The following is a 13,348-nucleotide window of genomic DNA, read 5'->3' on the forward strand; positions in this document are numbered from 1 at the left end:
GAAAAAATCCTTATACCTGTTAAGGATTGCTAAGACTAATTTCTTCCCATCAAAACAGACATGATCCTGGGGCATAAGGTCTTTTTAGATAATAATACTTAATACATGATTTCAGGGGACATAATTATCAGAATAAAGTTTTCCCTGATTTCAGATACCTCCATTTACCTATTGTGTATGTGTTCTACTCAAAGGTTCCTATGGTTTAGACACATATTCTGATTAAAAACAGCAGAAGGTTAATATGGGAAGTAATGCCTCAGAATACCTCAAAGCAAGCCAGGTCAGTTTTACTTAAGAGAACACATTTACAACAAGAGGCTCCTGCTGACAGGTGTTGTTTGGAGAATGAGTTTCTCTCACACTGAACTAACTCTGAATGTAGTGAAATCTGTGACTTGACAGGACACCTCCACCTGTTAGTCCTAGCGTGAAGTTGACCATTTGTGAAACTGACCATTTGTGAAACTGAATCAAAGAGCTTTTATTTTCAAGCAGAAAACATTGTCTTTGAAGGGAATATTCTCCAGTGGCCCCCTCCATATGAAAGGTAAACACTGCCAGAAAATTCTGAGATCCTTGATCTTTATTCCCTGTAGATTCATTACCACTGTCTGCCAAGAAGTCACCCCATGAAGTTCTCATGGCAGAACAAGGGGAGAATAGTTAGTGTCTAAGACTGGAAACAGGGTGTATCCCATAGCATCACACCCTCTATTTTCTCCTTTTCTCTTGAATGGTATGAAAGCATTTCGAGTTTTTTCCCCTATCACTAACATCAAAAGAATTTTCAACAAAGTATCAAACTTAGATGGTAAGGATTGTGCATTTGGAAGTAGTTTTTGGTATTTCAATTATGCCATTTATATACAGTTAAGAGAATTCAATTGCCTCAGGTGAATTTGAAATTTAAGAAAATAATTATATACTGTAGTTTTGATGGTATATCAAAAGAATATCAAAGGGTCATTTCTTAAGGAAAAAAATCTCTAGAAAGCATGAAACTAGAGCCAAAGACACACTTGCCATATGTCAGGAAGCTATGAAATGTGCTTAAGATGCCATCCAACAGACAGAAAGTGTTCCATTAACCAGTAGCTGCTGGAACAGTGATGAGCATGACTACATTGTTAGTACCCCCAACTTCTAAGCTTCTTTCCAAATTTTGCGTCCTGCCAATGCTTCTTGTCTAGAAATTCTGAACTCATCATCCCAGGGAGAGACATGCTGTTGTTATCTGTTTCTTCACAGAAATCCATCTTTTTAAAAGAAATTTTCACATTTTCTAGCACTTAATGCTTAAACAGAAAGAGGTTTTACCCAGGTGAACTGGTGTTTGAATGGAGACCAATTTTAATTCTTGTAACAGCAGTGACAAGTGGGGAGAAGGTTGGCACTGAGAGGAAAGGGGAAGAAAGGGTAACAAGGGGGAAGCCAGTTCCTGGGGGACAGGATAAGCCAGGCCAAGAGCCTCTGCTGGGCAGCAGTGCTATGCTGGGGGCACTCTCCCCAGGCCACCTGCCTCTGCTGGCTTCCCCATGGGGGCAGGGTGTTTCCTTTCCTGAATCCAAAGTCTTTGAGCGCACTCTACCCAGCATGATGGTGGAACCCTTGGTAAGAACCATCACTGGCTGGGGCTGGTGATAGGAAAAGAAAGGCTTTAATCATAAATAGATTTGTTGTGGTTCTTAATAAATATGTATTTTAAAGGATGTTCAGAAGTTATAGATGTCAGGATAAATAAACCCATGACTCCCCACTCCAGCTCTCCCTGGGAGATTTCCTCAAGGACCAGATCTCTCTGTAAGGACAGAATACAAAGCATGTGCCTAGATGCTCCATAAACACTGTTGCTTGCTCTGTGTGTGCCTCTGATTCTGCGTATCTCAATAGGCCATTCCATTTTATAATATTGTAAATCAATTACACCTCAATAAAGCCAAACAAAGCAGAGACTCCATCCATTTTCCTGTGTGTGTGAGCATGTGTAATTTCTGTTTACTTTGCAAAAGGTTTTGCCTCTGGCTTATTTAGTCCCTTCACTGAAGTTTTGTCTCCTTCAAGTTAAAATTTAGCTTTGGGAAATCCCATTTTCATTTTATGAAACCTTTCCATTTTGGTTGTCTCCCACATGAAAGTAAAACCATGGCATGTATGTCTCTGTGTTCAAAATGGATTTTTAACCTTCCCAGAGTCACTGGCCTACAATTCCCTGTGTTCTCAGCTGTTTGGAAGCAGCATTTACTACGAGACTTGATACTGAAGCTCGTCCCCCTGAGCCTGAAGCCTCATCACTTGGTCATGCCCTCCTCACATGCAGTCCTCCTGTGGGCTGAATCACTTCATACAGGGGAGGCAAACATTGGCTGGAGATTGCTTTGAGGCAAAGTAATACTGAGACACAATTATCTCTCTTCAGAAAGAGCTAGAAGAGAAACCAGAAACTAGAGCTATCTAGAGTCCTATAAATAGATTTATAAACATAAACGTGCAACTGTGAATAACTTCTTGCTTTAAATGGGATATTTATACTACGCTTGAAAAAAACAATGCCTGACACAAGATAGTTGCCTAATGAAAGCTTGAATGTTCATGAACAACTGACTGAAAAAAAAAAATGAAGCTGAATTTTCCCAGCCTGTTTTCAGTCCATAATCAAAAAGGCATTGTTATTCTATCACTTTAAATATCACCTGTACGTATTGCTAGCTTCAACATTTTGATTAAAACCACCCTCTGGACTAAATAGTCAATTTAGTCAGAAACCATGCAAATCAAAGATTTAACCAAAATGACTATTTTTAAGCAGTGTATTCAGACAACTCCTCCAGAATGGTCAAAGTCTATATATAAATGGAACTTGAATTTTATTTATTTTATGATTTGGGGGTTATCACAGAAACTTCCTTCATTTTTTCTGCCTTAAAAATGCTATGCTGTGCTTAGTGGCTCGGATCGTGTCTGACTCCTTGCGACCCCAAGGACTGTAGCCCGCCAAGCCCCCCTGTTTATGGGGATTCTCCAGGCAAGAATACTGGAGTGGGTTGCCATGCCCTTCTCCAGGGGATTTTCCCAACCCAGCAATCGAACCCAGATCTCCCGCATTGCAGGCGGATTCTTTACCATCTGAGCCACCAGGGAAGCCCAAGAATACTGAAGTGGGTAGCCTACCCCTTCTCTAGGAGATCTTCCCAACCCAGGGATTGAACAGGGGTCTCCTGCATTGCAGGTGTATTCTTCACCAGCTGAGCTACCAGGGAAGGCATAAAAGAAATTAGTCCACTGGGCAGATATGTTAGAAAGAGGCATAACATTTTAGGAATAATAAAATACCAAGCTGCACCTGCCTTTACTTGCTATGTGAGGTTGCGCGTTGTCTGTAGCCTATTCAATCTGTAGCAACTGTCTTGACACTGTTGCATTTGTCCATTGGGAAAGCATCTTCTGTCTCTTCCAATAGCTAGTAATTCCAGCAACCAATCATCGCTGGATTTCTCCAGGTTTCTCTAAGAATATTCAGCAACAGCAGAATGGCTACCCCCAAAATCTCGCACAACAGGTAGGAAAGGCCTGTGTCTGGGGAGATGGGAACTCCTCCATGGAACCCTTTGCACTCATGGCCTGAAGGTGGCAGCCCTGGGTTCAGTAGGTTCCACACATGAATAATGGGTCTTGAGGGTTTGTGCTCTTGCCTAAAAATGGCTTTCAAGAGCTAGTCCACATAAGATGTGTTAACATCAATACCTATTAACCTCTCTTTCTTCCTTAGGGAATGCAGTCGAATTTTTGGTGAAGATGGTCTGACCTTGAAGCTCTTTCTTAAAAGAACTGCTCCCTTTTCTATTCTATGGACTTTGACTAATTACCTGTATTTACTGGCTTTAAAGAAGCTGACGGCCACGGACGTCTCTGCTCTGTTCTGTTGTAACAAAGCCTTTGTCTTCTTGCTGTCATGGATCGTGCTGAAAGACAGGTTCATGGGAGTGAGGGTAATAGCACACTTGATTCAATGCGTGAGGCTGCATTTAATCATAAATCCTTGGCATTGGGAGAGCTGCTTCGTTTTGTGGAGTTTCTGCAAAACTTATTTGGTTCTGAGTACAGATTGAAATTTGAAGATGTGCTAGAACACCCAGGCAGTTACAATGTCATGAGAGGATAAAAGATTGTTTCCATTGGGCAGTCAGCTGATGTCAACAGGAGGCACTCAGGGAAAATAAGTTCTTTTTTTTAGAATTAATGGTCTGATCAACTCCTTCTGTGCTTGAGAAAGAAGGGTCTGAGAAAATTAGCCACAGTAAAGATTATGGTTTTTTTTTTTTTTCCAGTCAACATGTTTGGACAACTCATGTTTTTTGCACCCCCTCCCATGAATTTAATTAATATTGGTATAAGTAGTAAGATCACCAAACAGTAATTAAAGTCACCAGTAATGGCACTATGCTGTTAAGAGTGGCTATATATCTAGTATGACTAATCTAGAAATGGAACTAAAAACAACTTGTACTTTGGGGTACATATCCTCAATTGGATAGCATTAAACTTCCACCAACCACTTCAGTTCTGAGTTTATCCCTTTCAGAGATACTCTGGATTTAAAAATAAAAAGTTTTTTGTATGTTTGACCTTTGTTACATTGATTGAGAGCTATGCAGACGTAAGGAGCCAGATCTCATTCATATAATCTGGCATGCCACCATAATGAAAATACTGAGTAAATAATTCTTTAAAAGGAGATCCAAACAAAGAGTGTTTTTCCAGAAAATAAACATCACACAATTGCTGTTCTTCAAAAGAGGTGTCCAAGACTGGGTTGAAACATTTTTTTGCTATCAAACTATTGCTCCTGTTGCAATGATTCCTTGCCTCGCTAAATGCTGAAATTCACGTCTATATTAGAGAGCTTGTGATAGCCATCATCCTGAAAACATTTTCTTAATAGCCAATTAGCTAATTCTGGTTGTATCTTTGGAGATGCTGCTCAGAAATTCAGAACTGAAGCTTGACACAGACAAGTGGAAAACTACAGCAGAAAACAAGATGAAAAATTCTCAATCATTCCATGATACCATTCAACTATACCAGATACAGTCTCACACTCATTCTCCACTAGCTAATCTTAGATATCACACCCAAGAGGCTTAGCTTAATGGTATTATTCATGAAGCACTGGCTGTCTAGTGTCAGGAACCCTGACAAGTCCTTGAGAACAAGAACCTTCTTCACATCGCTCACTGATCCATTCAGCTGGGGTTGACATAATTTGTGGGGCCCAGTGAAAAGTGAAAATGCAGAGCCCCTTGCTGGAAAAAAGTGTGAATAATTACAAGATGGCAACATTATGGGGTCCAGTGCATCTGTACAGGTCATATACCCATGATACTGGCTCTGCCTCTATCTCTAACACCTAGAACAATACAAGGGACAAAGTGGGGACTGTATGTATTTATGGATATAGTGAATGAACTCATACTTACAAGATCTTTCTCATTTCTATCTATCACCACGAGAATCACCCATGAGAATTTGGACATCTTTTCAGACAAGAGGGAAAGAAAGGAGATTTAGGGGCTTTTCCGGTTTTTCAGTGTAATGTGACTACCAAAAGGAAATCAATACACCCACTGTTAGATTTGCTGCTGTTGTTCAGTCACTAAGTCATGTCCTAGTTTTTGCAACCTCACGGATGGCAGCACTCCAGGCCTTCTTATCCCTCACTATCTCCAAGAGTTCACTCAAGTTCATGTCTATTGTCAGTGATGCCATCCAACCATCTCATCCCACTCCAGTATTCTTGCTGTGAGAACCCCATGAACAGTATAAAAAGGCAATAAGATGCTATTAGATTTATCAGTAAGGAAATCAATTGTATTAGAATGAATGAATGAAACTTATGTAAGAGGTCATATAAAAAAAGACTTAACGTTTATTTGAGGTCTTTTAGAAGAAAAAACTCAGCTGTGTAACTTATATTTAAATGGCAGATTTAGGAAATCTACCTAGAAGTTACAAAGCATGCTATTGGGCTAGCAAAAAAAGTTCATTAGAGTTTTCCCATAAGATGTTATGGAAAAACATCTTACGAACTTTTTGGCCAACTTAATATTTTAAAATTGGCATCTGTGGTGGGTGAAATGGTGGGCCCCAATAAGGTGTCCACATCCTAACCTCCAGAACCTATTAATGTGACCTTACTTGGAAAAATAGTCTTTGCAGACATAATTAACTTAAGGATTTTTACAAACAGGAGATCATCCTAGTTGATCTGGGTGTCTGCTAAATCCAGTAACAAGTGTCCTTAGAAGAGACACACACAGGAAAGGCACAGAAGAGGAGGAGCGATGCACCCACAGAGATGGAGATTGGAGTGATGTGGTCACAAGCCTAGGAAAGCTGGGGCAGCAACCAGAAACTGGAAGAGACAGGAAGGTATTCTCTCCCAGAACTGCTGTGAGGAGCATGGCCCTGCCTGATTTTGAACTTCGGGCCTCCACAACTATGACAGAATAGATGTTTGCTGTTTTCAGTCACCAAGTTTGTGGTCATTTGTTACAGTAGCCTCAAGAAACTAATACAGTGTCTGTTAGTAATGATAAGACCTGATAGAAAAATTAAGTAGCCAATAAGTAGTTTTTAATAAGTAAATACATAAATTAAGACATCATAGGTGATAAAATGATGAGCACTAATGTCAGTCATGCTGGAGAAGTCAGGAATTTTTCCTTTAAAATGATAGGAGGCACTTCATTTCTGACTGTGAAAGTGTTAGAAAGTTTTTAATGCCATATTCTAGAAGAATGTCAAGATGTAATTTTAATAATGCCCATAATCAGGCCATGGAATATAAGAAGCACCAAAACATATTCAGCATTTTGCCTTTTGACCATATCAGCAATTCTTTTCCTTCTAAGACATATTGAGAACAGGTGTAATTAGGTCATTTGAGAAATCAGTGGAGGGCAAATAGAATTCAGACAACATAAATGCAGCTCTTATTGCCTATATCCATAGATAAGACACTGCCTGTACATGCCACCCCACTTGGACTACTCTTTTTAAAAACAGCTTTGCTGTTTTTGACTGAAAACAGGATTGCTTTCAGTCATCAAATCAAAACATATTTCTGACTTATTCTAAGTCGTCAAAGATGGTTTGGGGGTTATAATTCTCATTTGCATGACCCAAGAATCATCACCCTTAAGGTGAAACATGTGGCCGCAGTGTCAGCCACTCAGTTGTGTCCGACTTTTTGTGACCCCATGGACTGTAGCCCACCAGGCTCCTCTGTCCATGGAATTCTCCAGGCAAGAATTCTGGAGTGGGTTGCCATTTCCTTCTCCAGGGGATCTTCCTGACCCAGGGATCAAATCTGGGTCTCCTGTGTTGCAGGCAGATTCTTTACCATCTGAGCCACCAGGGAAGCCTTAACTTATTAATATTTAGTTTCCTTGGAATATTGATTGAATTACAGATGAAAAGGTAATCACTCATACATTTAGTTTTCTATCATGAAATTCTTTCAACCAATTGGCTGGTAAGCTTTGGTGTGTTTAAAAAAAAAAAAAAAAACCCTTTCATAAGTAGTTGCTTACAGCTGATGTATGATTATCCTGTGGAAATTAGCAAACTTCTTTGAAAGACCTTTTCTAATTGCAAAAGTGTTACTGAGAATCCAGCTCTTGCAGGATTGAAGATGGGTGTTTTAACCATCTCCAAGATTCTGTTTTATTTAGCTAGCATTCTTAAATTCATCAGAACCAGAAAAATCACCTTAATAAAAAAAAGTTCTCCTCACCAAAAAAAAAAAAAAAGAGGCATTGCTTCAGGTTTTCTTCTCTGTCATGAGTGTCCATTTCACTCTAATGAAAAGTAAAAGCTGGGCTAGAAAATTAACACACTTTCTTTCAGATACTGTTGCTCCCTTATTTTTCTATTATTAATTGAAAAATTTTCTTTCCTTTTCAAATTTGCTTGAAAGTATGAAGGAAATTAGTGGGCAATAAATGGTTCAGTGGACCTTGACTTTTATAGCAGATTTAGGAAATGAATTTGTGTCCCTTCAGCTTGGCACCCACCTATTTTCTAGGTATAATTGGGTCCCTGTGTGTTTAGCTTCCCACACTTTGGCTCTTTTGGAGACTTGCTGCCATCTGCCAAGAACCGACCAGAGTATGTCAGTTGAATGGAATCGTTCATTGCTTAAACTGCTCTTCACTGAATTCTAACTGGGCTCCAGGGCACTCTAAATCAGGGCTCTGGAGCTGAGCTTCTACTGATTTATGCCAATATTACATACTTAGATGAGATTCAAGGCAATCTTTTGTTTCCATCTTGCCTTTGATTGACATTTATGCAGTAACTCTTTATTCCCGTGCAGTGCAGGCTCCTCTGTCTAGAATCTTCACGCTTCCTGGAGGAGACAGCAGAGGATGGGTAGTAGGACTATTCCCCTTTCATCCCCCTCTTGGCAGGAGAATAATTCACAAATACAGGGAAGGGAAAGTTGAATTGGAAAGGTTCTCTGATTTTATGCCCATAAGGAATCCATAAACCCTGTCAACAAGTTTAGTCAACAGGTCCCATCTACCTTCCACATCATCACTATGGCAGGTGACTGCAGCCATGAAATTAAAAGACGCTTGCTCCTTGGAAGAAAAGCTATGACAAACCTAGACAATGCATTGAAAAGTGGAGACATTACTTTGCCAACCAAGGTCCATCTAGTCAAAGCTATGGTTTTTCCAGTAGTCATGTATGGATGTGAGAGTTGGACCATAACAAGGTTGAGTGCCAAAGAACTGATGCTTTTGAACTGTGGTGTTGGAGAAGACTCTTGAGAGTTCCTTGGGCTGCGAGGAGATCCAACCAGTCAATTCTAAAGGAAATCAACTCTGAATATTCATTAGGACTGATGTTGAAGCTGAAGCTCTAATACTTTGGCCACTTGATGTGAAGAGTCAACACATTGGAAAAAACCTTGATGCTGGGAAAGATAAAAGGAGAAGTGGATGACAGAGGATAAGATGGTTGGATGGCATCACCAACTCAATGGACATGAGTTTGAGCAAGCTCTGGGAGATGGTGAAGGACAGGGAAGCCTGGTGTGCTGCAGTCCATGGGGTCGCAAAGAGTCGGACACGACTGAGTGACTGGACAACAACACCTTCCACAAACTCTTGAGTCTTTCCTTCTGGGATTTCTTTCCTTCTTTTTTCCATCCTGGTCTCCCTTTGAGGTGTGTGTGTGTGTGTGTGTGTGTGTGTGTGTGTGTGTGTGTGTGTGTGTGTGTGTGTGTGTGTGTGTGTGTGTGTGTGTGTGTGTGTGTGTGTGTGTGTGTGTGTGTGTGTGTGTGTGTGTGTGTCATGGAGATGGAGGGTGGGAATCTAGTTTGAGATCTAAACCCCAGGGACCTCCTCACCCCCCACCCCTGAACACACACAGAATATCTGGACTGCTGCAGACTGCCCACCTCTTTTATTTCTCACACATTGACTCTTGTCCAATTTCACTGGCTTTGAGCAAACAGATGGCTCTTCTTTATGGAAGCTTAAACATAACATGTCTGGAGGAGGGCATGGCAACCCACTCCAGTATTCCTGCCTAGAGAATCCTCATGGACAAAGGAACCTAGCAGGCTACAGTTAACAGGGTGGCAAAGAGTTGGACACAACTGAAGTGACTTAGCATGCACTCATGCAAACATAAAATGTGGACAAATTTAAGGATTCTGTGTAGCCATGTTTCCCTGAAGTGTACTCTATCCAGATACACTCACAGGAAACAAGGATAATCATCAGTGCAGGTCTCATTGGCCAAGCTATTGATGTGTATCCACCTTCAACTGCTGACTTTGAGTCCTGACTTGAGTATAGTCTGGCCAGCAGTATAACTTTGAGGCTCTCAATTTCAGAGCCTGATACAGGCTTAGGACTCAAGACTCCAGTGTGAGTGAATCCATGCTCCGCCCAGCTCCAGAAACGGGGTTAACCACATCACAAATTAAGGAAATACATTTGGGTTACAATTAGAGAAGCAGTTAAAGGATCATCTCAATACCCTGAATCGAGAAGAACTGATATTGTTATGTAAATAATAGTTCTGGAAGTCATTTGTCAGTGGGAAACACAGTGACTGTAATGAGGTTGGAGATCCAGAGAAGGGCTGGACTCTTGTGGTTTTTGAGGACCTCCGCCAAAAGAGCGGGGAAACTAAGATAAAGGAAAACAGAAACAGGCAAAAGCCAGATATTTCTCTAGCTTTTATCTGTACAAACTAATTCTTCAAGAGGGGAAAGAAACCTAGCTGTCAGGCAGGGACACAGGTAGTATGTAGATCTGTGCAATCCCCAAATGTTTACTATTAATGCCCTCTTTGGGCTTTAAGAACAGGCTCAAACCAGGTCCCTCTCTGATTGGCCCTGAGAGCTGATGCAGATTAAGATCTCAGAGTGGACTGAGCCTGCAGAGGAAGGTAGCTGCCTCAGGTGGTGATGTCACTCAAGTAGCATGCCAGGGTAATGGGCTAAATAAATTCTCTCCCTCCGGGTACTCACCCCAGGTGGGCACACCACGATGGGAGGGGACCCAGAGGTTCAGAAGGTTAAAAATGAGGCATTGGAAGCTTTGCTTTATGGTCACTCTGGTTACTAACATTTTCACTGAAGTCAGATTCAAGTAATGGTAGTGGTGGGTGTCCATCTTGTTTAGACACCTCTGGTTGTTTATGGAGCTAGAACTGGAGTAGGTTGTGAGGACAGCCTTGTTTTTCTGAAGCCAAGCAGGTGGCACCATGAGATGGTACGTTTTCAGCAGAGGAGTCCCTCCTGTGGACACTAACATGCTCAGAAGCATTTTTTGTGTGTTTGTCATCGTGTGGATGTCATATGAGCACTTCTGACACAGTATTGAAAGGGCTGGCTTCCTGCTGGCACATTTTCAATGTCCTGAGCCCAAGAAGAATCATTTGTGTTTTTTTGTTGAGAAGACAATTAATCCTGCCTTAATGATTGATTACCTCTGAAAATGCACGTGACTCAGACCTGTACTCAGGTTACCTGTTTTCTGGCAATCTCAAGAATATTTACTCTTGCAGTTAACCAATGGTGGGAGACAGAGCCACTCCGAGATCATCCAAGCCACCTCTCCAAATGAGCCTGCCACCCAAAATTTCCCTGAATTTTCTAGATTAGCTGAGTTCCTTTCCATTAGTTTCAACTATGTAGATAAGAAATATAATGAAAAAATTTAAAACATGGCCATAGAGAACTTGTTCTATCAGATAGTTGTGAAATGTAAATAGAAATGTGGAAAATAATTTAAATTATCTTTTATCGACAGGTAACCTACTAACCTACAAATAACTGTTCATACCATAGACAGGAATTTTTCTAACATCACAAATATCAAATTTTCATGCTTTTGGAACTTAACTAACAGTGTTGTCTGGTCCCCTGAAGTGAAAAATGCTTCTCTCCATGACCACAATTCAGAGAGATGCTAGTGTAATTGATATGTCAGTTTAAATGGTCTGAGCTAATAATTTCACAAGCACTTGAATATTAAATATAATGGAGATCTTTAAGAGGTTCATCATGGTTATAATTCTGAATTGCTATAAAGTTATGTAACCTTTGTCCACATTCAATTTCTATCTTGAGAACACTTATAACAGAAATATAGTGCATATGTATTTTTACTAATGGCTGACTCAGAAAAGTAAGAGTTTCCAATTGGGGTCATATCCTGTGGCTAACTGTATTCCTTGTTCAACATTTTCCAGACAGTGTTTTTGGTTTTTTCCCTATTTTTTGTAGGGACTGTTTGTTTTCAGAATTCCCTAAATCAGTGTATGTATTATACACAATTGCCTAAGCCTAGATATTGTATATTATAGAATAATTTTAATATTTTAAAGTACAAAGCAGCATATCACATTAAAGTTCTTTAGGATTAACATTGTATTCTATTATCCCTGTCTTGAAGATATCACCTGTTTATTTGATCAAGAAAATACAACTGATGCTTGGTAAAAAGAAAACAAATATTAATTCAAATGTTTTATCCTACAAGCTCAATATTTTGAGGGAAATCTATCTGTGAACCTGAATACTTTAACACACAAACATTCATGAAACACAAAAGCAAATCAGAAACTGTCCATATCTAACATAACTTTTCATTTCTCTGACATCAGACTACCCAAACAAAGATTGCAAATCCCTAGCTGAACTATAAATCCCCAAATCAAAGAAAATAATAACCCTCGCAGAACTTCCAGGCCTAGGTAACCACTTCACCGTGTTTATTTATGAGTCTATTACTTCCTGTTTGGAAAATGTCCTTGGCACCTCATAGTGTGTGTGTTAAATTCTGTTTCATATAGTCTGAAGCACAGTCTAACTGGAACACAGGCCTGGAAGCTTTAGAGACTGTAATACTCACTCAGCATGGGCAACACCCCCCATCACATAGCCTCCCGGATAGCAGTTTATGGAGACAGTCTTTCACTGCTGACAAGTTGCCGTCTGTTCTCGAGTACGCCTGCTGTTTCTCATAAAAGACGCTTCAGTATGGAGCTGGCTCTGAAACCACCTGTGCCCTGGCTTTGGGTGGTCATTAACAAAAGAAATGCTTTAACCGCATCTAAATTATACATGTCATCGTTATCATACTTCGCTCCGGCCTCCAGCAAGTGACATATTAAAGATATACATTTGATTGTAATGAATAATTCACTAATAATATTTCAAAGGGTCAAAAAATCACATATGTGAGAAATCTGTCTACAGAGGAAACAAGTCTACTTGGGAATACTCAGAACTGAAGCTTAACAAAACCAATCAGCAAGTATTTTTAAATTTCCCACAAAGTTGCATCGTGATCTTAAAGTCAGTGAGACTATTTCACAATGAAATAACATAGTATTTCCTATTCCGGAGTTGTTACTTTACTTTTCACTGTATCTTTAAAATGTTTTCCAATAAAAGCAGGTCAAGATGATGAAAGAAACAGATGTCAATGAGCATTTCACAAAGGAAGTGGACTTCTCTTTGGAATATATCAAGGATCATATTAACTTACAGTAAACCATTATGATTTGAATCAATTATTAATATATCCCTTTATACAGCTAATGCTTTAGAACAGCTCAATGAAATTATCTTTCTGTGGCTTAGTTTACATGTAAACAAAAGGAAGAAATAGCCTCCGCTTGACATTCCGAGTGACAGTGCAAACTCAACTCGCTCCTTATAAATCATTCTGAAAGATTATTCTCATTTCTTTTTTCACTTTGGCCTAAAACTTGTCTCTTATTATGTCTCAATCAATATTACATCACCATAATCAAG

The 13,348-nt window shown here is 39.9% G+C and overlaps 1 protein-coding gene across 1 annotated transcript in view; it reads left to right on the forward strand.

Moving 5' to 3' along the window:
* Positions 1-13,348, forward strand: part of SLC35F4 (solute carrier family 35 member F4) — a 265,300-nt gene that overhangs the window by 242,475 nt on the left and 9,477 nt on the right. Inside the window, exon 4 of the mRNA XM_061158368.1 lies at positions 3,770-3,989. Coding sequence (XP_061014351.1) covers positions 3,770-3,989 — 220 coding nt within the window. The remainder of the gene's footprint in view (positions 1-3,769; positions 3,990-13,348) is intronic.

Source organism: Dama dama, chromosome 12, assembly GCF_033118175.1.
Source record: "Dama dama isolate Ldn47 chromosome 12, ASM3311817v1, whole genome shotgun sequence".
Taxonomy (NCBI): Eukaryota; Metazoa; Chordata; class Mammalia; order Artiodactyla; family Cervidae; genus Dama; species Dama dama.